The sequence below is a fragment of the Aricia agestis genome, chromosome 1, assembly GCF_905147365.1.
Source record: "Aricia agestis chromosome 1, ilAriAges1.1, whole genome shotgun sequence".
Taxonomy (NCBI): domain Eukaryota; kingdom Metazoa; phylum Arthropoda; class Insecta; order Lepidoptera; family Lycaenidae; genus Aricia; species Aricia agestis.
In genome coordinates, this window is record NC_056406.1 from 1,432,437 (window position 1) to 1,456,193 (window position 23,757).

Sequence of the window (23,757 nt, forward strand, 5' to 3'; positions counted from 1 at the left end):
TGTTTTTTGTTGGAATTCTGTTTAAATTTCACAAGGTTTTTGTATATATATAATTACCAGTAAAACCAACAATTTCTTCACACAATAATAATTAAATAATTATATTCATAAACCATTACTGTTTGGCAATAATCATTATGTTAATAAACTTTTTTACAATTTATCAATTACTACGATGTTTACTTTAAATTCTACAACAATATGTAATGCCTTAAATTAAACAAAATTTTAAACCCAAGTTCAATAAATTTTTAAAAACAAAATTTAAAACAAGAAGGTAAGTACAAGAATTTTTTTAAACATTCTTCTGCAGTTTTAAAAATATCAAAAGTAAGTGAACTAACTTGATCTACATTTGCTAATTTCTAACTGAAGTCAATACAAACTACAAAGTTAAATATTATTATTACTCTTATACATTAAAACACTTTGAACACAATAATTGATAAACGTGATAAGTCCAGAAATAAAAGAGTTTATTGTACAGCTTATTCAGCCTTGTTACTGTCAGAACCGCGGTCGGATTCATTGCCGCTGTCCGTGGACCCAGCCTGCCCTGTATTTTTCTTAGGCTCCTCCTCCTCGTCTTCACTAAATGATGAACAATCCGACAGCTCCGCATCGATCCAAAGTTTAGCCTTCTTCTTGCCCTTCACCTGTTTTTTGTCGGATGCCTTTCTCTTCACTGCATCTTTAGACGAGCCCGCCGCCTGCCAGCCTGCATCCACAGCGGCGCTGACTCGATCTGGTAGTTCCTGACGTTCTTTCTCATAATCGGGACTCAAGTTCACTTGAATTTTGGGCTCCGCTAACAATCTCTCCAATTTCTTCTGTTTTTTCTCTGCTGCCTCGCGCTCCCTGTCCTCCTGTCCATCTAACCACTTACGCAGCCTCTTCTCCTCGTTGATGTCACGTAGACGACGCCCAGAGAGGTCACGACAGGCCTCTCGATTAGTGGTCTTTTCGATTTGCGCGCCGATAGCACGCAGCATGGACCCGAAACCACCTTTCCCTCCGACTAGTCGGGTGAACACTCTGACGACTTTATCGCAGTTTTCTAAGACGAGATCATCTTTGGTGAGCGAACCGTTGATGGTTACATACAGATCTGTTACTGATATACCAGACTGCAGTGCTATATCTTGCTTTAAATTCATTACGTTGCTGTAAACAGTGTTAGGTAGAATCCTGTTCTCAAAATATATTATGTTACCACCCATTTTGATTACTTTCGACAGTATTTAAGAAAACAATATTGTAATCCACTAGATATAATTTCGATACCTGTACAGAGTAGATAGGTAGGTACTTTAAAACAACAAAATATTTTACAATAATGTGCAAAAAAAACTTTTTCTTAATTTTGCTTTGATTCTGATTTCTGCGTACAACAAATGTCAAATCTGAAATCACGAATGTCACACAAAGATGACAAAGAATGACATCGATTTTTTTTTTGCACAGCTATAACCATAGCAAATGATAGCAAACGTCAAACGCAAAAAAATTTAAAATAGGTAATATAATTAACCCATCGATCGTGGAATAACGAGACACAATAGCTTTTCTATTGTTATCGCGGCCGGATGCGACCGCTTAGGGCTTCATAAATTGCGAAAGGATGTCCGTCTGTCTGTCACCTCTTCAGGCCCAAACCGCTGAATTGATTTTTCTGAAATTTGGTATAGGTATACGGATACTTTGAGTCCCGAGTAATGACATCTAAGATACTTTTTATCCCGGAAAAATGAACGGTTTCCGCGCGATTAATTTTGGCGCAACGGAGTTATAGGTGTCATCTAGTACAAAATAAAAATTTGGTACCTAGAATCTAGATTAAAATACCTACCAAACTATACAAAAGCAAGACAGGTACAAAAATATATAATCTCCAAAGAAATTATGAATTATGAGATAAATTAAATTAAATCTACTTAAATCACTTACAGTGTTAAACATTTTTCTGAAGATGAAAAAACTTATTTCCAATGTGTAGATTGACTGTAAAAGCGTTTACGTAATACTGAACTTGGAACATAAGTACCGCAACCTTTTATAGTTGTTGTGACTTGTCGCACAGTATCATTTTGATCTTATTTTATTTATTTAACGACTCTCTTCACAAAAAGCTTAACTTTCTACTGTCTAGTGTGGTAAGTTTATAATATTCTAGTACTTAGTAGTACATAATATTATATGAGTATTATATTTTAAGAATAAGTAATATTGTTCGGTATCAAACCTTTACTGCCATAAAAGCCATATTTTGGTTGCTAATAGCATATACGAATTAATTTCCTCCATGCTAATAGTTAAAATAATTTTACGAAGATTTACTTTATTCAAGTCACCACTCGCCAATGCCATGGGTATACCGTGGGTATACCTAGTACTTTTACCAACTACGTATTTTCATGGTCTATTTGCAGTCTAGTGTCTAGTTGGTAAGAAAGTGAAAGTGTAATCTTGTTTTTGTACCCTTTTGATATTTAAAACTTTTACTTTGGTTTGTAAGTTTTTGTTGAAACTCGTAAGTCGTTATATTCCGTTAGAATAAAGATTAAAGGGCAACAAAATATGAGCATACATAATAATATATCAGAGCGAGCGAAGCGAGCCCTATACAGTGTGTAACAAAAATAAGTGATAATACTTTAGGGTGTGTACGTGTTCCTTGTAGAGAGTTCACTGTGAAAGTGGCAGCTCTGAAAGACGAAAAAATTTTTTCACTTTTGTATGGGCATGGGCCCGAGCGTTAAGAGTTTCCCCAGTGTTATTTGTTAAAAGTTATAATAATATCTTAATATAGTGGAAAAAGTGCAAGAAAAGTGTGTTTTATTAGTGTACAACATGAATTTCCACCAAGAACCGACAGTACAATCAATTACATATATCGACGCATAATTTCTTAAACTTCTTGAAATAAGTGCGTTTTTCTATAAAAAATAATTAGTTTATAAAATATCGAAATTTTTATTAGGGGTGGTGACTAAATTTTGTCCATTTAGTTACAATTTTATATTTTGGTTTTCTTTGAAAAATAAATTTATTATTAATATTTTTCATTATATTTTGGGCAACATTCGAAAATGTTAAGTAGTTCTTCCTATATAAAAAAAATATACCTTATCTTTGTAACGTTAACAATGTTAAATTCACATGTTTATACCGTTGCGTGACTTTTTGTATCAAATGGAGCACAATTTTAACTTTTTAGCTACCTTAAAACACTTGATTTTGATTTTGAAATATAATCGATGTTTTTTTATCAAAATCCGTGACGATACAAGGACAAAAATTATGACCGTGACAAAATAGGAAATTTGATAGTGACTAAATTGAAACATAGGCAGTGTTCACACACACAATAAAATATATCTAAAAGTGAGGGATCACCGGGAGCATTCGCTTGTAATGTAATGTTACAGAGTCCAGCATTACATCAGTGAAGGAGGAAAACCGAGCATTACAATGCGCACCTTGTAATGACACAATGTGTATTATCTTGATACAACTTGTAACATAAATGCTACGTGACAGTCAACTTGCTATGTAATGCTCAAAGTCGAATCCATATGTTGCATTTCACGTGAACGCTTGTCAATCAGGGAGGTAATATTGTAATGTAATGCTCAGAAATAAATGTAATGCTCAAAGACGAATCTATGATGTTACATTACATGTGAATGCTCCCGGGGAGGAGGAGCTTTAGGAAAATGAAAGAAGTGTTCAAAAAAGATAAGTTTTATATTGTAAAATCATGATGCAACTTGCAACATTTAATTTCAATTTATCTCTGTGGCGTTTAGCTCGCTGGGCCGGTATTAGGGGGGCCATCCCTGTAAAAAATGACCCATAAAAAGCTGAAATGTGAACAGGGCCCGATCTAGGGGGGGCGAGCCGGGCATTTGCCCAGAGCGGCAAAAATGAGGGGCGGCGAAATTGACTTATTCCTATCTTCCAACCTAGACATCCACCACTTAAGTTTGAGAATTTTACAAGCTAACCTACCTTAAGTTTTCTAGTTGAAATATTTGAGCATTTTATTTAAATATTCCTCCCATTTTCCCCCAACAAATATGTTTCCTGTATATGTAAAGGGCGGCGAAAATTATCTTTGCCTGGAGTGGCTAAATGGCTAGATCGGGTCCTGAATGTGAAGTCCATAATGTGAAAAGCAAAGCAAAAACAAGCAGTCATATTTCTTCCATCTAAAATACACAAAGCTTATTAACCCCGCATAAAAAGTACTAATAAAAAGACTGTATGAAAATCGATTAAACTATTTGAGATTTTCAATGCAAACATAATATGCCTATAAAATACATACTGACATATATACATACAGGCGAGGCGCAGAGTAAAGGTATATGTTTTGTTTAAAACAGGGATATAAGAAAATATCCCTCTTTTTTTGTTCGGGCTAAAAGTTATATTAATATTTGTATCCTTTCTTAACCGACTTCAAGAAAAGGAGGTTATCAATTCGACGCGTATGTATGTAATATTTCCAGAACTGCCCAATTTTCGAATTTGTTAGTCTATATCAGCGTCTGAACAAATGTGCCAAATTTCAAAAGCGTATGTATGTAGGTATGTATGTATGTTTTTATGATTGTGTTCGGATATCTCTGGAATTACCGCTCCGATTTCAGTAATTCTTTTTTTGTTGTACTAGTTGAACAATGTTCAACTTAGGGAATAGTGCAAGTTTTATCAAAATTGGTTTAGTAGTTTTGGAGATAGGGAGTTTTAATTATCAATTACGTACAATTTTGAAGTCGGTTTTATATTTTAAAAATACAGATTATTATTATTATTATCCTGTTAAAATCACAGTAGGTTTATCAAAATGAACATTTTACAATATTAAATAACACAATAACTCCTTTTTACAAAATCGGATAACATTCCTTATGAACTACGCCTTATGTGTCCATTTCGTCACCGAAATCTGTCCCCTGTCACGAAACTAAATGGACGTGACGAATCCCGCTTTGTCGGAGTCATTTGCAAATTGAAAATATTGCTTTCGCTTAAAAAGAATATAACGCAATTTTAATGCACATTAAAATAATTATATTAAGCTTTCAATAATAATATAATTTTCATAAGCCAACTTACCGATTTTAGCAAATATCGAAACTACTTTAGTTTAGACTTCTTATTTGACTTAGCGGGGAGCACGCTTCGTCGTCACAGGTTTTGAAAAACTTACAGGGGCATGATAAAATAACTGGCCCGTTTTAAATTGATAATGAGGCCATGACGAAGAAACTAAAAGAGTTTTGGTGGATTTAAGCTCAGGAGGCCAGAAAAATGCGTGACTAAAGTGGACTGTCCACGTAACTCAAAATGTTGACCAACGATATCGTCAAGGATTTTATTGTATTCTTATATTAATATGGGTTAAAATAATAGTTTAAAATAAAATACATATTACAAGCTTTCAAAATATACCTTTATCATAGAGCTGAAATAAAATGCAATAGGGAAAATTGAGGTTGAAAAATTCACAAAACATGTGTGACATGCTAAAATCATCGGATTTTTTGCGAACTTTTACTCATGATAAATTAATTAGTATGGTAATTGTTGATTTATATATTTATTTGTAAAAGGTAATTAACCCATCTTTTACGGAAAAAAATATTAATAAAATAGGCTTGCAATATTTAGTGATAATCACTTTAAAAGTGCTGTGACATCAGCTTTTCCTTTGGTACACATTTACACGGAATGACTCGACGACGCGCTACGTGAGCCCTCACAAGGCTCGGCTTTAGCCAGTTACCTTTATTTTTCTCTGTTACTATTATTTATTTTTGCATTTTTGTAGGACAAGACAATGTTACTCTTAAATTAAATACTTAACTAATAACCTATCAAATATAAAATAGTAGGGAAAAATAGTGTTTTGTTGTATCAGAGCCCCACTTAGATATTAACTTTATTTTGTTTTTAGTATTTCTGTTATAGCGGCACCAGAAACACACAATCTGTGAAAATTTCAGAAGTCTAGCTATAGCGGTTCTTGAGGTACAGCCTGGAGACAGACAGACATCAAAGTCTCAGTCAAAGACTTCTATTTAAACTGAGTTTAGTATAGTATAGACGAATTATATTTACTCCATGGTTTTATTCAGTTTAAATAGAAGTCTTTGGTCTCAGTAATAGAACCCAATAATCAACAAAACTGGGTTGTTATATTGTATGAGGTATCAAAATACAAAAGTATCGAGTAACGTGTAATGCCGCGGCCGCATATGCGTAGTGCTTCGCGCTAAAACCAATACCATTGGACGATCTGCGTGTATCGACCAATAGTATCGTCGTAATGATACGATAGTAACGAACGACTGAGCGACTGAGCGCGTTTAGACGTGTGCGTCACAGACTACTAAGGGATACTACGTGTGCGCGTGTTCTACTATAGGTATAGCGTGTGGGAAAACACGCGCTCGGCCTGCGCGCAGGTTCTGCGCGGGTTCAGAACACGTGTAGAACACGCGTACGTCTGAACAGTGAACGCGCCGTCCAACATCGTCCGAAGCTTCGTGCTATGGCCTATTAGACGATACTATTAGACGATACACGCACACAGATCGTCCAATAGTATCGTTTTAGCGTGAAGCACTATGCATATGCGGCCACGGCATAAAAATAACGAACACATAATATGGGTATTATAGTCTGGCATAAAAGTGAAGAAGTTAAAAAGTGGCAACATCGTAGTGTCATCCCTTTTTTCTTAGGTTGATTTGAAAGGGGTGACACTACAATGTTGCCACTTTTTAATTTCTTCACTTTTATGCCAGACTATAAGCTTTTTTCGATACTTTTATATGTACTGCATTGATCCCCATTTATAAGGATTGTACCGTCTACAATATACCTAAAGGTTTTTTAAACTATAGCTATTATAGCGCCTATTAGCCTATCTGGCTCCGTGAGTAATTTGTATTCTGTGCTATCTGGTAACAAAAAGCAAAAAGCTCGTATCCATCACCCTGGTAAGGGAGATCAGTAAAAAAAATAAATTGACGCCATTGTTGCTGTGATGTCAAATAAATGAATGCCCAATAAAATTGGAGCTTTTTAAAATTTAACAGGAAGTCGTCTTCTTGCAACAGACAACTGGTGATAAGTAATTTCGATCGTTTGTTATATTATGGCTCAAAATATTAATCCTCACTTCGCATCTTCGTCCAACCCTGCGAAACAGAATGAGGATACGATAAAACTGAAGGACAATCATGCTGTGAGCAAACGGTAAGCATTTTATGTTTCTACGGCCAGAAAGACTCAAATCCACCCTTCTCGGAGTGTTATTGACCCTTACTACTTTCCAGGTTGCAGAAGGAACTAATGGAGCTAATGCGATGCGCAGACAAAGGGATATCCGCGTTTCCAGAGAGTGAAAATCTGTTCAAATGGATCGGGACCATCAACGGTCCACAGGACACGGTGTACGCGGGGCACAAATACAAATTGTCACTAGAATTCCCCAATTCTTACCCGTATGCCCCGCCGGTAGTTAAGTTCCTCACCCCCTGCTTTCATCCCAACGTAGACACCTGCGGGTTAATATGTTTAGACATTTTAAAGGATAAGTGGACGGCGCTATACGACGTACGTACTATTCTATTGTCAATACAGAGCTTGCTCGCCGAGCCCAACACGCAGAGCCCTCTCAATCAACAAGCCTCGTACCTGTGGCCCAACCAGCCCGCATATAAGAAATATTTAGACGATTTTTATAGTAAACACAAAGATTCATAGTTAAATTACATGTTTTCTTCTACTTATTGTGTTAAATGTAACTTATGTTGATTGTTTGAGTGAGGAGTGAACACCGACAGAGATCTCCTGTATCATGTCTTATATAAATTATGTTTATTTAAAAAAGTATTCTAAAATAAATGATTGTAAATGAATTAATTATTTGAATTGAATATCACCACTTGCCATTCCTAAGTTTGAAGTTATGTAAATGTCTATCTGAGAAACACTGACAAATATAATTATTTAGTTCAATTCAGTTTGTTTTTTTAATTGCTATATTAATTTAGTAAAGCCCCTGCTATTTTTCATGAAGTTCTTAATCAGTTTAAGATGTGATTTGGTGGTGGACTTAGATGTCTTACAGATGTCTCTAAGAAGCCATAGGTGACAATGAACAGTGGATATTGGGAGAGTTATGGGCATGGTTGGTGAAATTGGGCATTACCATTAATATATCATTCAAAACCATAAATTAATAATTCAATAAATTATTGAAATATCTTAATAAATTAAAAGTATACTCTGACCACAAGATGGGAGTGGGGATGGAATGCACTTGATTTCCGATCAATGAAATTTCTAGGATATGTTTGTATATCATACTATTATATTCATTCAAAATTACAAACACAACAGCCAACAATGTCTTAATTTGCTATCCATTAATCCTATTTAAAAATATTTACAGCAAAAATGTAAAAGTAAAAATACATGGTTCTATTATAATTCTGTAAGGCTAGTACTATAGTACTAACATAGTAATTTGATCTTTAAATTTAGCCAATATAAATAAATAATTAGTAAATACATAGAATAACTCATATAACTATATGTAATAAACATAATGTAAGTATGACTTTAAGAGAGATGCTGAAAATTGTGATAGTACATAATACTTTGTATTTGTGGTCATATTGGCACTCACACATAAATGATTACAATCACATACAACAATAATAAATATTAATATTAAATTTAGGGTACTAAAAAACAATAAAATAACTCACTGGACTAGATTAGTGCAATACAAGTTATTCTAATTAGACCCAAATAAATAACAAAACAAAAACCGGACAAGTTGGTGACCTCTGTGGCTCAGTTGGTAGCTCAAGCCGGGGATCGCGGGTTCGAATCCCGCCGACGGAACAAAAAGTTTTCAAAGTTCCTGGCCCCTGGGTCATGGATGTGTATTACATAATTATGTGTATCATGTATGCATTTTAATTGGATTGAAGAAGACAAAACACTGTATAACTATTTAAAGCTTATACAGCGTTTATTAGTGAGGGGGCAAAAGTATTAAATATATATTTGTTGTCTGGTACCTGTAACACAAGTCCTTCAGGTACTTAGAACGGGACCAGACTGACGTGGTGTGAAGGTTCCATAGATATTATAAAAATATTACTTATATAAAAAAGTGCGTGTCGGGCCACGCGCAATATAGGGTTCCGTAGTACCGCAAAATATTTTTGATTGGTCAATGACAAGACATTTATAACGTGTTTTACACTACTAACAACCTCATCTCAGTTACGTTCAAAGAAATTTGAACGAAAAGTAATTTATACTTCTCCTAATACATTTTTTTTAGTTGATCGACTATTACTCAATAACTTATGAAGTCTTCTTAGCCGTGATAGTTTTCCTTTTAAATTCAGCATATTATTTCCTACTCTCGTGAATTTTTTCAAATTTCTATAAGCAACCGTTCAGCTGGTAGAAAGGGGGGGCACCGGACTCTAAGGGCGCATTTTCATTAGTCGTTAACTCGTACGGGATACAGCATACGGGGAGTCTATGACAACGAACGGCGCATGTCTATTGGTCATGGCATGATCTCCCGCACCCCGCATGCGCACCCTATCGACTAGTGAAAATGCCCCATAACGCTTTTTTCCACTTTAAAACTTCATATTTCACAAATGGATCCCATCGGAAAATGATCGATGAATACTCGTAATATTTTTAAACCTATCCAACAGTGAGCTGAGGTGAGTTGGGCACGAAAAAAAAAATTATCCCCGCTTGAAAAATATTTTTTAAAGATTTTATATACCATTTTGTCGGCACTATTAATATGTCCATTCATGTCGAATTACAGCTTTGTAGGTCCTATAGTCTCTGAGTAAAACTGTGGACAGGCAGACAGACAGACGGACAGACCGAAACTATAAGGGTTTCTTGTTGACTATGGAACCCTAAAAAGCCTATTGTACTATTTCTTTTAACTGCCATAATGCCAATTTAAATTACCATGCCGCCACACCACATGATTCAAAGCAGCAGTAAGGACATTGTTAAAATTGGAATACTTCAACTGAAAACTAGTATAATACAAGTCCACATATTATATAGAGCAAAAAGATTGGTATTAGGCAGCAACCCATTGCTGGTTTGAAAGTACAAACTAATGTGAGCGGTACAGTTTGGGCTGGCCACTGACTAGTGACCACTTTCAAATCCATCCCTTTATACCTATAGTAGGCACTGCAGTGGGCACGTGTGGTGTAATGTACCTAACAGTAGAATTTTTATACTAATGGAATGTTTTATGTGACAGTGTCATCTTTAATAATGTTCTTAAAGCAATTTGGAAAACAGTGTATTTACTACCTACAGCAGTCCAATTTGCTGAACCAATAGTCAGTATCCAAATATTTATCCGTTTGGCCAGCTAACTTTTAACTATTATCAGTAGAATAACCATTACAATGCAGGTAATAGCTAGGATTAAGATACAATGCATTTTTCTATTTTGTCGCTGATATCTCTCGGCTTTCTGCAGCTGCTTAAAACCTTCATGAACCTGGACTTGTGTTTGTTCTATATTATAGTCTATTCGGTCCAACACTGTACCCTGTTCGTTTACCATTTGACCCAAGTCTTTGAAAATTTCATTCAAGTCCATAATGGAACGAACAATTTTGTTCACCTCCTCCTCTCTCTCGGCTATCATTTTGGTGTTCTCCTCCTGCATCAGAAGAAGCTGCTTTTGATTTAAAGCTGGCTTCTGGAACATGCTGTCTATATTTTCGTCTTCGAAATTCTGAGCACCTGATGAACTTGGTAAGGAGAAAAGCAAATCAGTTTGGTTATTTGTAAGCCCGGGCAGGAGTTCATTATCTTCTAAGCTTAGCTCTTCAAAATTGGGTAAATCAAAGTAGGCATTTGACCTCTCCTCTCTGGAAGTTATGGATTTCAAGTAGTTCCCTTGTGAAGTCCTAAATGTAACGCTCAGATCTTGTAATATTGTAACTAAAGCTAAAACTACATTTGCTGCTAGTTTTTGCTCAGTTTTATTACCTGAAAACCACAAAGACGCAATATTTAACAATGTATTTTCTGCACTTGTGTAAATATTTGGTAAATATTTTAATCAATAAAAAGTATTTAAGTAAAAAAATATTGTGAGACAATAATTATGATAATACAACACCATCTTACCATGTCTAACTTGAGCTTTAATAGCAGTGAGACGAGAATGTGCTTGTGTAAAGTGTCTTGTGATCTCTGCATTTAATCTGTCTATGTGTTGTTGCTCAGTGCTATCATCCAGGGCAGGCCTTCTAATCTGCCGCTCATGACGAGATTGTAACTCAGATATTTTTGTTTTCAACCTGGAAACATTGTTTTATAAATCAAGATAGAGTTTTTTGCATCCTAAAATGATATAGACCAAAACTATTGTGGCAGATTATTACTTATTTATAATCATTCATAGAAAAATTTACAAAGAAAAAGATGAAACTGAATTTGAGAACATGTCCTTGTAATATAATGTATACCTGGTGATGATGTAATGAGCCTCTTCCAAAACATCACTCCATGGTGGTGGAGCACTGGATTCTGACCTCAGCTCAACTCCGGATTCCAGATCGTGAGAGTCGGAACGCATCAACATTACCCTTTCTGAACTGCTTGCCTACAAAATATTTTTACATAAAGTTTTTACGAATAAGGCATTATTCTGCGGAATTTTACTGTATGACGGGGAAATGAGAAGGTTCAGAATTGTAGAAGTCGAGCCTAAATATTGCCTTTTTATATCTATTAGATCTTGTAGAAATAGACGAAAAATCATGGCAGCTTTGTTGATCTACGTTGGCAATTTTCAGCTGAATAATGTATAATATGTACCTAGCATGTTTTAAGAATGAAATAATAAAATCGATACTGTAAAGATAAAAATACCTGGTCGGAAAACATTTGTCGACTATGTATAGCATTGTTTCGCATCAAAACGAACACCTCCGTTAAACTTCGTGATACCATCGTAATTTTATTATTTCTAATCATGTACTTTTTTACATTAAATAAGTAGAAAATGGTTATTGATATTTATTTTATTTCGATATTTTGTAAATTGCAAGCAATTTATAAAAATCGAAATGACAATTGCTAAATGACACTGACAAGTAACTGACAGCAGACGTCATTAATTTTTTTTATTGTACGACTGTGCTACAGCCTAGAGCAAGAAAAATCTGGAGATAAGGTAAATGACTAGTAGATTGGACAGTCATTAGAAAAAGCACAAAAACACAGGCCGTGTTCGTCGGCGTAATTTTTAGCGCATTCGCTGCAAAACCTAGTTATTGCGCATGTCCAAATCATGTCATGCCATGGCAACGACAACTGTTTACGACTTGACATTTAACCAAATTGCAATTTGTTGGTGGCGTTGCAATGAACAAACCAGTGGGAGAGCCATGCTTCGGCACGAATGGGCCGGCTCGACCGGAGAAATGCCACGCTCTCACAGAAAACCTGCGTGAAACAGCGCTTGCGCTGTGTTTCACCGAGTGAGTGAGTTTACCGGAGGCCCAATCCCCTACCCTATTCCCTTCCCTACCTTCCCCTATTCCCCTCCCTTCCCATCTCTACCCTCCCCTGTTACCCCTTAAAAGGCCGGCAACGCACCTGCATCTCTTCTAATATGCTACGAGTGTCCATGGGTGACGAAAGTTGCTTTCCATCAGGTGACCCGTTTGCTCGTTTGCCTTTTATTAAAAAAAAAACAATTAAATTTTTAAATTTTTAAATTTTTCTAAGTGTCAAATCAAATTTTTTATAAGCTAGGTGTTTATAAAGAATATATTATATAATTGATAATTGTACTGTGGTTCTTGGTGGAAATTCATTTTAAACACAAATAAAACACAATATTACTTGCACTTTTTCCAATATATTCATTATTTACTACAAATTTAACTTAAGCACCTTAAGTTAAATTTGTAGTAATTAATGAATATCGTCCCCGTAGAGCTAAAATTCACCAGATAGCTTTTTCATCATTTTGAGATACGAGCGTTTAAAGTTTTAAAATTTTCAAAAAATTCCTGCAGATTTCTGTTAAGAGATATAAACTTTTTCTTTTTGCTATTGCTTGGATGGTATACCAAAGATACTGAAACAATAATTTTTAATGAATTTAGATGTATTTTTATAATAAATATTCAATAAAAACTGCTTTAGTTACTTTTCGCCCTCAACGTTTTTTCATTAGTGTAATTTTATTGCTTGTTAAGTGCATTTAGTGAGTTTTCGCATAAAAACTGAAGAAATAAAAAGGGTTATAAGTATGCTTAGTTAATTTTCAACTAAATAAAAATTAATAATGCTCACTTAGTGAAAAGTTAGAATTTTCGTTTATTAATAAAACAACATTTTAATCAGTAATCCTTATAAAATTCACAGCATGAAAACGAAACAAAATTATTATTTTTTCTATCATTCATAATTGGATACAGACTGGCCGACGAGTAGTACCAGCCAACCCACTAAAAACATTTGCCATCAGCCGTATAACGGAGAGTGTCCTGAAACTATCTAACACAAGAAGCCCACCTTGACTGGCTGGTCTACCACATAAGGAATAGGATTTGCAACAAAATAAGGGAACTTCGGCCAACTGGCATTTTCATTGGCACCGGGACTGGGTCAGCTGAAAAGGTTCCCATCTACACCCAAAACCCCTTTAGACAAAGTCTTAGAACTTTCCAAAACCACGTCTCTGGTCTTTTGTTCTACCGAAATCTGTATCCTGAGCCGAATGGAGGGTGGATCTTCCTCCCTGTTCCGCTCTGCGGCCCTTTTCTGTGAAATTACGGATTCACAGCTGATGTCATGGCGCTGCATCGCACACCACAAGTCCTCCGCAGCGAGACATTCATGGCGGGCTGAGGTAGGCTCTCCTTAATTGTTAATATAACGTACATGTACGTGCCGAAACAACTGAGTCCGGTAAGCACAGCTGTGTAATGCGGAGCCTAAAGGTAAGAGATTCTCTGAGCTTTGAGAACTGGACGCAGAGTCTGAGTCTCTGTTGGCATTAAGCTTCTCACTTCACCTTCATCAGGAGTTACTGCTCTCTTTTTCCGCATTTGCCAGAGCTGGTTTCATTGGAGGTTTTTCACCTTGTGACCTTATCTCTTATACGAGCAGGTGCAACTTGGCGAAGAACCCGCAACACCCCCACATTGGGTCCCCCTTTCATACCTAAATGCTCCTCCTCATCGAGTCGTGTTCCTCATGTCTGAGGATCTTGACCTCCCCCTTCTATGACCTTCCTTTATATGGTGTTTCGCCAGCTATTTCTATCTTTGGCCACTCGAAAAGCGTTATAGACATTGAACTCAAGTGTGGTGCGGATTTGATCGGACCAAATCATGTGACATCGGCCCCGCGGTCTTTTTCCTACAATCTTGCCAGTTATCATGAGTTTTTCAAGGTTGCCTCCTTGTTTCTGCCTATGTGTCCGAAATATTCTAAGATGTGTAAAGTTTTTATGTTTAGTTTAGCCAGAATAGATGCGTATTGGTTCTGAAAGCAGTTCATGGAATTCAGAGCATTTTCCTCCAACAACACAGCGTCTACAGCAGCGGATCTTTAAAGACAGATGGAGAATATGAGTGTGTAGACAAGCTTCGGTTGTCTTTTCGGTCAGGTTTTTTGTGAAAATCTGGTTCACGGGAGCCGTTGTTCGTAATAGTAAACCTAAAGACGAATACGCTAACCACTTCCAATTTTAGCGCGCCAGTCACAGGTAGAGTGTTGCTTCTATCCATAACCATGATTTTGGTTTTCTCTTTATTAATAGAGGACAGGGGCGGATCTTGAATTTGTGGGGCCCTGGGCTAATACTGCTTAGGGGCCCTACCTAATTACTCAACTAATTGCCATTTTAACAAGAAACTGTTTTCTATAGTGATGTAGGTATATCTACAGTGTGTAACAAAAATAAGTGATAATACTTTAGGGTGTGTACGTGTTCCTTGTAGAGAGTTCACTGTGAAAGTTGCAGCACTGAAAAACGATTTTTTTTTCACTTTTGTATGGACAGGGGCCCGAGCGTCACGAGTTTCCCCATACAAAAGTGAAAAAAATTTTCGTCTTTCAGCGCTGCTACTTTCACAGTGAAGAATACAAAATTAATAAGTTTTCTTAATTTTTGATTTTTATAGATTATACTTAGTAGGGACGTCAACATGATCCCCCCCCCCCCCCCCCCTCGGTACGCACATGCACATTAACATTTTTAAGCCCGAAGTCCTGACCTGACTGACGGACCACGGGCCTTCATGAACAATTCGTGACGAAGGCCCGTGGTCCGTCAGGTGACAGGTCCGCCGTCCGTGAACGAAAAAAAGACACCATTGAGTCAATGGTGTCATTATTTTCGTGTCAATGGCATTTACACGTCCTAATGAAAATATGTCAGTCTTGTGCAAATCAGTATTTTTTATTTTCGCAGAGAGAACAGGGTTGCCAGATTGGGGGTTTTTTTCGCAATTCTGGGGAAAATTTTGACTCTAGGCGAAAATTTGGGGAAACAGTATCTTTGGGGAAATGTTTGGGGAATATAAATACACTATGGGGATTTTTTAGGGTTAGCACTTCTAAAAAACATAACAAACAAATGAAACCAACGTCCTTTTCATTCGATTAACATCCTGGCAAATTTGTTGTTTGTTTGTTTTGGTTTGTTTGGTCGAGTGCGTAAAAGGCCTGACAGACGTACGAACTTAAATTACGAGGGTTTTAAGTTCGCGAACTTACTCGGCTCGCGTCGAGAATCGCTCACACTGGATTACCATGCCCCCAGGCTCGCGGCTCGCGGCTCTTTGCTGACACACAGGCGATTAAGGCTGGTATAAATAGTCAGTACTCAAGATGCATCTCGGTCTCAAGACACGGTTCAGGCTCTGTTATTGGTTGGCTGTCAAAATTTGGAGTCTTGAGACCATATCTATATACCAGCCTAACTCCTAAGATCGTCGAGCCATAGTCCGCGTACTTACACGCACGTCTGTCACCCCCTTAAAAAAATTGTCTCTTTGGTCGAGCGAGCGACCATGTGTTGTGTAACTGTTTAACTGTCGAGTGATTGAAACTACTAGATCGAATTAAAGTAGTTTCAATTTTATATTCGCTTTTTTTTCTGTAACAAAGCGATTGGGGTTTTTTTTTTGAAAACGTATCATTTTAGGGAAATATAAAAATCAGTTTGGGAGAAATCGTAAAATTGCATCTGGCAACCCTAAGAGAGAAGGAGGAGTAGTAAAAGGTTATGTTTACATTTGTACATTTTACTGCTTCGATTTTTCGGATTTTCTAGCAGCTTGTAAATGATATAAATTTATTGCAACTGTTTTATTATTAGCACAGCGATGCCTAAGTTTAACTTATTTTAACTGAGGTCAAGTCAAATAATTTAAATATTCCTTGTATTGTTGGCAAGGTAAAATGAGTACACAAGCTTACGATCCTGGTCCGGAACATTTTCAGCAGTTTCCATCTAACAGAATAATCGTAATCCACCCCGGATCGCTGTACGTAAGAATCGGAAGGGCGTCTGATTTGCTGCCAGTCAAACAGCTGCATTGTATAGCCCGAAAACGTCGACACGGCGGCAAAATCTACCGGGATTCATTCGTTCCCCCTAGCGTACCGAAAACTAAGGAATTGATCGAGGAATTGGAGGAATGTCGGCTACAAATCTCGCATACTCTTCAGTCGTGTATGCAGTCGAACGGAGCCCGGCGGTACGCCACCCCGCCGCAGCAGATCGCCGCCTTCAACAGACGGTCTCTGGCCGAGATCGACAACGACGGCGAGCCGTGGCCGCAGGTGCAGTGCGACATCGTCGTCGGCGACCTGGTGCTCGACATCGATCCCGAGTTGCCCTACAACATTCACTTCCCGTACTGCAGGGGAGACTTCAACCTGCACTCGGAAATCGGCGGCTCAATATCGTCAGTTTTAAATGACTTGTATACGATATGGAGTTCCATTATTGAATTTAAATTAGGAATACCCCTAATAGAACTTGTGAAATATCGTTGTGTACTCCTAATACCGGACATTTACGTGAGAAACCACTTGAAATGTCTCATGACCCTCCTGCTAAAGGACCTAGGATTCGGCCACTGTTTTCTCGTCCAGGAGAGCGTGGGAGCGACGTTCGGCGCGGGAATAGGTTCAGCGTGTGTTGTAGACATAGGTGATCAGAAGACTGCAATCTCATGCGTCGAGGATGGTATATCTCACAAATCCACAAGACTTCGAATGGACTATGGAGCTGGGGACATTTGCCAGACCCTGTCCTGGATGTTCCACAAGAGTGCTTTCCCATATAAAAATTGGAATGAGAATATTCCGAGGGATGTCATTCTTATGCGCAACCTGTATGAAGACTTTTGCCATGTCAATCTAGATGTGTGTGGGCCTCAGGAAAAAACATTTCTGGTCGATCACCCGGGTGACATAGTCAACAAGTATACATTGCAGGTGGGTGATGAGTGTATCATATCACCCCTGTCATTATTCTACACTGATCTACTCAAAATAACAGGTCCCAAAAGTACTAAAATTCAAAATCGTCAGGCCAGTGACCCGGAAGATCCATTTGATGCAGAATTTCTGAGGGAAACTGGCAGGAAAAGGGAAGCTGTAGACCCAGCAGCTGGGGAAGGTCAACCATGTGAGGTAGCCCCCGACCAGCAGGTATCTACGAACCCCGATGAGGACATAGTGGTAGACACCTTGGAAACTGCCCCAGGAGATGTGACGTTAGCTCCAGGTCAAGTGCTGAGCTTAGATGCAGCGATACTGCAAAGTATAGATAGATGCCCTAGTGAGGAATTGAAGAGGAAGATGTACAGCAGCATACTGATAGTAGGAGGGGGTGTGAAGGTCCATGGTTTGAACAACTGGCTGCAGAACAGACTGGCTCTACAAATACCTTACACTTACAAAACAGAGCAGCTGGAAATAGTGACATCCCCAAAGGACATAGATCCAGCCAGCACTGTGTGGAAGGGTGCAGCTGTCATGTCCTGCTTAGAGTCAGCTTTGGAGCTGTGGATTAACCAACTGGAATGGAACAAATATGGTTTAAAAATATTAAGAGAAAGAGCACCATTCATATGGTGACAATAAACTGCTGTACTATCTAATTATTGTATTTCATTGTATAAAGTCCATCACATACTATCACTTTGTATTGTTTGTATTATTGTAATAAAACAATATTATTGTCACACCTATCCATTTTCTTCTAACTCATGATGTTAATATGTACCTCGATCGTGGGAATCGCTGACACATTTCAAATAGATATTCAATTGTTATGCGGCACCCGGGTGCCACTTGGGAGTTGATGGGTTAAGACTTAGAATTATTATAACCTAAAAGTATGTTAGGCCACTATTTACAGAAATCAATGAAACAAATGTATACCAAAAAATGTTTATTGGTAAAATAAAATTATCATCACAAAAATTGAGTAGTATCAAAAGCATTTTATTACTAAATTAAATTATGACCTTAATTAAATGCAATATTTTTAGACGGTTTTTACATAATAGAGAGCTAATTTTAACTTGATAAAGTCATTGGTCTCATAGAATTTTTATAACAACCTTACATGATTTAAATACATAGCTAATTAGCATCCAATAAAAATAATTAATTATTATAATACTTAAATAGTTGGCACATGAGTTCCGGTGGTTGAAAGCAGATTTAAGATAAGAAAATAAGGGAGCATAGAATTTTTTTTAATTAATATTATAAAATTCAAGATATTTAATATAAAAATTAAGAAATATAGTGCTATGCATATTACTTTTTGAAGCTACATTAGTTTCCAATATATTTTTAATACTCTTGTATGACACAAGTTAAAAACTATTATCTAACATCAGTCTTTTATGTGTCTTAAAACTATTAAGTATAACCTTACAATTACATCTGTAAATTAAGTAAAACACATTCCAAAACACAAATTGTATACACTATAATATTGTTGCGGTAAAATCATAATGCCAAAATAGTAAAGTAGAGATTCTTTTGAGTATTTTTAACACAGGAAATTCTTATAAAACTAGATCCAAATAAAATTTGTTATTTTTAAGTAAGAGTATCGGTTCAGTAGAAAAATTATCTAGATTTAAAACACATAAGTGCTGTTAACTTATTTCCATAACATTGTTATCTACTTTAAAAGTCACTTGAGCCTCACTCACCCTTCTGGACAATTTGGGATGGAAGAAAGCATAATATATCAACATAAAACAAATACCAATCACAAAAGGTACAGTGCTCAGTACGAGCATGGGGTAAAAATATTTGGATTCTCTCTCATAACTCGACGTATACCATAATACTGCACATATTGAATTTTGGATGAAACTTAGAATATAATAGACAGTGTACCTATACCTTGTTCTACCTTCAATTGGTAGAATATAAGTGAAGAGGTAAACAGCACCGAGTGCAAAAGAGAAGGCGATATCTCCAATTTTGTTGTTTGCACAGAATGGGGACCGGTCGAAGATTTGGAGCCACGTCACCATAACGAGGATGTGTATTGAACATGCTAGGATAGTCCAATGTGGGTACAGGTATGCGATCATCGATATGGATATTACTCGGCTCACTGAAAGAGAATGCAATCATTAGTTTACATGCACTAAAGTAATCTAAGCTTATTTTAGACTCTAGAATAAAAAAATATTGCAATATCATATTGGAGTTCTAGAATAAAAAAAATTGCAATATTGTAAGTTTTATACAAATGTTATTAAAATTAAATTGATACAATAATAAAACTTACATGTAACCAAAAAATGCCAGAGCGTCTGTAAAATGGTTCCTGTCCATGTGATATTATTCTTGTCTTGTTGAGCATACCTTATTGCTCTCTGGTAGGCTGCTAAGCACCAACCCATCCCCACCACTGATGACAATATTGACAGAGCTTGATGAACTGGAAGAATATACCACACAGGTTAACACCTCCGTTGTGGGTATTGCAGACACAATAGATTTTTAATTGTTATGCACCAGCCGGGTGTCACTTAGGGATTGATGGGTTAAAAGAAGGAGAAGAACCCCGTATTTGGGAAACATACTTTCAAGGTGGTCATATTCTCTCAGCAGTAGACTGGCTTGCAGAACATGCTGCGGTGCTGCTTCTAGGAAGCACTCAAAGATTCTCAATAGAGCAGCATCAGAGTCCTCTTTCAACATCAATGAATAGTACATCCTCTGTGAAGATGGATCCTTTTTCTTTGCTGCCTGTCTCGACTTGATTGCATATCTATAATAAATATATTTAAAAAGTAGTAGTTATATGGGTTATATGAATTTAAATACTGACACAAGTAGGAATGATGAAGTAACTAAGAACTTACATTAAGGCATCTGTAAAGCGTAGAATAGGAGCCATTTGTAGCACCAGAATAAAAATCCTTAGCCATTTTCTCTTAGTAAACTCGTTTGTTATGGAATCTTGTTGCTTATCCTGGGAATACCTGGGATAATCATAGAGTTAAAGCTTAAGAGAAAACATAAAGCCAATTGGACGTAGTTAAGCTGAAAGGACTCAACCCACACAAAGTCACTTTTGAGATATTGGCGTTTGAAGTTTCAGCTTGAATTTCTTTATCAAAAAGTTACATTAACAAAAAAAGTAATTGCTTAATTTAAAGAATAGTTCACACTTTATTGGTCTGTCAATTATCTTTTGTATATTTTGCAATAAATTTCAAGATATTAAGTGAAATGTGGGTTGAGTCCTTACTAATATTCTCAACTTTGTAGGGACAGGTATTTTTTATTTATTTCTCAGAAAGGACTCATAAGTACCCTTCGACTGAAAAATAAGTGATTAAAGAAAATAAAAGAAGTTAAATTAATAAAAAGTTATGTATTTATCATACTTGATAATTAAACTTTTAAACACACACAAAAGAAACCTTATTAAAATTTAAAAACATTAAAAACCACGCAAGTATTCAAGACGTGAGTGGAAGAATAAGGTAACATGAAAAAACATCCCGTTTTTTTGCTTAAATGAAGGCATTAGGGCCGGAAAATTTATTTGAAATAGAAAAACTATGAAGTATATGTGTAGCCAGATATATTAGCTAGGATATGAAGTAGATAAGTTACAAGTTTTATTAAAATAATTAGGGAAAAAATGAGGTATTGTCCGTATGTTACGAAATGTTACTTGTTCGATTTTTCCACTCACGTCTTCAATTTATTGCGCGCAAATTAATTATTTGCGTCATCGATCGTCTAAGTCAAAATCTAGGGTGGGTCCATAACCATCAACATCCTCTTTGATATTGGTGTGTCCCTTGAGATTACTATAGAATGCATGGCTATCTTCAGGTATTAAACTGAACATTGATTGGAGGTCGTCAAGTTTTGCCTGAGGAATTAGTTTACCAAGGGGCCAAAGAATTTCAAAATCTTCTTCGGCAAAGTGCATTATATCACCCTTGTTTTTTTTTCGTCAAATCTAGCTTTTGACTATCTCTAGTTTCTGATATCATTGTTATTAAAAATAGTTCTTCTTTTTTTAATAAAATATTTTTAGTTTTAAGCCAATTCACTTTATCTTTGTTTGTACATATTTTGCGGTTCACTATTTTTTTTCTATTCTCTTTGTACTCAAAAAATCTTGAGTCGTCATTTTCGTAACGTCAAGCGGTTTTTTCTTTTTAGCGATTTTCATGAGTTTAATATACTCTTCTACTGTATATATTCGCTCCTGATGCTTAAGTACACATATAATTTTACTAAAATCAGTGTCATTTGGCAAAAAAGAATGACCGGACTCTAAATATTTGAAAGTAATTGTTTTGAGATTTGGGTGGCTGTTAAGTATTGAACCTGTTTGAGTCGTTTTAGTTATTTGATAGAGTGACATTTCCAATTCAATATAAATATTTAGAAATGATCCAAACGGTTTGAGTCAATTCTGATTAATCAACTTTAAGGCAATACTCCTAGAAATACCATTACTCAGAAACAACTCAAGTGGACTGAGTTTGTTCAGCTAATTTATTTAGAGTTCTTTTCATACTGTGGGTTGAGTCGGGGGGGTAAAAAAAGTAGTTTCCGTGTATATTTTAAAAATTGGGTTTTCACTACATGATAGATTCGACCCTCAGCAGTACGATGGCATACTTAACTCAATTTTGCCCATTTTGTGGGTTGAGTCCTTTCTGCTTAACTACGTCCAATTATCATAATGTTATTGAACTTCCCTAATAATTAGTATCGGTTTTTAATTGTGACTCATATGTCTTAACTTACATGCGTATTGAGACCGCTGTGTTGACAAAAGCCGGCAAAAGTATAAAGCCTAAGGTCCACCCGAATTCCGCCATCATTTTAGATAGATAATACCTTACAGCAACATTGACATCGACTCCCAAATCCACGAAATGCCCGACAATAGCAACCACATACATGAACAAGTCTAAATTGCTAACAGATATGTTTCTTGGTATTCGATCGGGCTCGTCGTACGAGCGCCCATTTTGGAGCATTTCTTTTACTGCTTCAGGCATTGGAAACTTTTTATGCAAAAGAGTTTGTATCACAGAAAAGGTATTTTGTATTCAATTTAAAGTAACAACAACACAAAAATGCTAAAGTTTTCAATTTTAAGTTGACACCACAGATTACTAGTATATATTGTTGACACTTGACATTGACAAATCCCAAGAGGCTATAGACAATCAGTTTTTTTCTTATTATGGCACTTCGGCTATTTAACCATGGCCAGTGTCGAGTATAAAAATGTGGCGGGAAAACAATATTCTTTAATAGGTACAATTTCAGCTTCATTTTTCTATATTGTCAGGTCAAAAGTCTAGTCAAAGTCTAATTAGTAAAAGTCAATACAGTCAAGTCAGTTGATTCAGTAAAGTGGTAGACGCTTTACTGAAACTTTCGATCGAGTTTTTTTTTTAATGAAATAAGTGGCAAACGAGCAAACGGGTCACCTGATGGAAAGCAACTTCCGTCGCATATGGACACTCGCAGCATTAGAAGAGCTGCAAGTGCGTTGCCGGCCTTTAAAGAGGGAAAAGGGTAATAGGGGAGGGTAGGGAAGGGAATAGGGTAGGGGATTGGTCCTCCGGTAAACTCACTCACTCGGCGAAACACGCCGCAAGCGCTGTTTCACGCCGGTTTTCTGTGAGAACGTGGTATTTCTCCGGTCGAGCCGGCCCATTCGTGCCGAAGCATGGCTCTCCCAAGTTTTGGAGGGAACACAAAATAGCACGTTTCTGGATAATATTACATCACTTTCCTACACTTGTGCACGATAGCGAATATCTAACGATTAATATCCTACCAATATTACATATCTCATCTCCCTTAAAACCCCAAATAACACAATTTTAGGAAAATAATACAAAAACACTGTTGTGTTTTTTTTGTTGTATTATTTTCCTAAAATTGTGAAAGAGTGATGTTTCACTCTTTCACATTCCCGGCAAAATTCCAGACAAAACTCCAGAGACAATCAGTTGACAATCAGTGGTTGACAACCAATGAGAAGTTGATTTTTTATTTGTTTTTTGTACTTTGTTGCACAGTATTTTACATTCAAATTTCTCATTCAATAAAGTTTTTCAAAAACAAAGTTTAGATTTTTATTAA

General features: G+C 36.4%; 5 protein-coding genes across 5 annotated transcripts; 2 read left to right on the forward strand and 3 right to left on the reverse strand.

The window, feature by feature from the left end:
* Positions 1-285: 285 nt before the first annotated feature.
* On the reverse strand, positions 286-1,386 carry LOC121729698 (replication stress response regulator SDE2). The gene has a single exon (XM_042118299.1). It carries the CDS (start codon positions 1,218-1,220, stop codon positions 489-491), a length of 732 nt encoding a protein of 243 aa, XP_041974233.1. The 5' UTR covers positions 1,221-1,386; the 3' UTR covers positions 286-488.
* A 5,660-nt stretch (positions 1,387-7,046) lies between these two features.
* LOC121740360 (ubiquitin-conjugating enzyme E2 C) lies at positions 7,047-8,041 on the forward strand. The gene is made up of 2 exons (XM_042133036.1): positions 7,047-7,272; positions 7,353-8,041. Exons 1-2 carry the CDS (start codon positions 7,172-7,174, stop codon positions 7,780-7,782), a joined length of 531 nt encoding a protein of 176 aa, XP_041988970.1. The 5' UTR covers positions 7,047-7,171; the 3' UTR covers positions 7,783-8,041.
* Positions 8,042-9,957: 1,916 nt separating this feature from the next.
* LOC121729922 (syntaxin-16) lies at positions 9,958-12,120 on the reverse strand. Its single transcript, XM_042118647.1, has 4 exons — positions 11,980-12,120; positions 11,574-11,710; positions 11,233-11,405; positions 9,958-11,091 (listed from the first exon to the last, which is right to left on the reverse strand). The coding sequence occupies exons 1-4, from the start codon at positions 12,082-12,084 to the stop codon at positions 10,463-10,465; spliced, it is 1,044 nt and encodes a 347-aa protein (XP_041974581.1). The 5' UTR covers positions 12,085-12,120; the 3' UTR covers positions 9,958-10,462.
* A 4,246-nt stretch (positions 12,121-16,366) lies between these two features.
* LOC121729383 (actin-related protein 8) lies at positions 16,367-18,245 on the forward strand. Its single transcript, XM_042117879.1, has one exon. The coding sequence runs from the start codon at positions 16,534-16,536 to the stop codon at positions 18,220-18,222; it is 1,689 nt and encodes a 562-aa protein (XP_041973813.1). The 5' UTR covers positions 16,367-16,533; the 3' UTR covers positions 18,223-18,245.
* A 645-nt stretch (positions 18,246-18,890) lies between these two features.
* On the reverse strand, positions 18,891-22,739 carry LOC121729434 (XK-related protein 7). The gene is made up of 5 exons (XM_042117951.1): positions 22,402-22,739; positions 20,487-20,606; positions 20,205-20,392; positions 19,907-20,059; positions 18,891-19,729 (listed from the first exon to the last, which is right to left on the reverse strand). The coding sequence occupies exons 1-5, from the start codon at positions 22,656-22,658 to the stop codon at positions 19,260-19,262; spliced, it is 1,188 nt and encodes a 395-aa protein (XP_041973885.1). The 5' UTR covers positions 22,659-22,739; the 3' UTR covers positions 18,891-19,259.
* Positions 22,740-23,757: the final 1,018 nt, after the last annotated feature.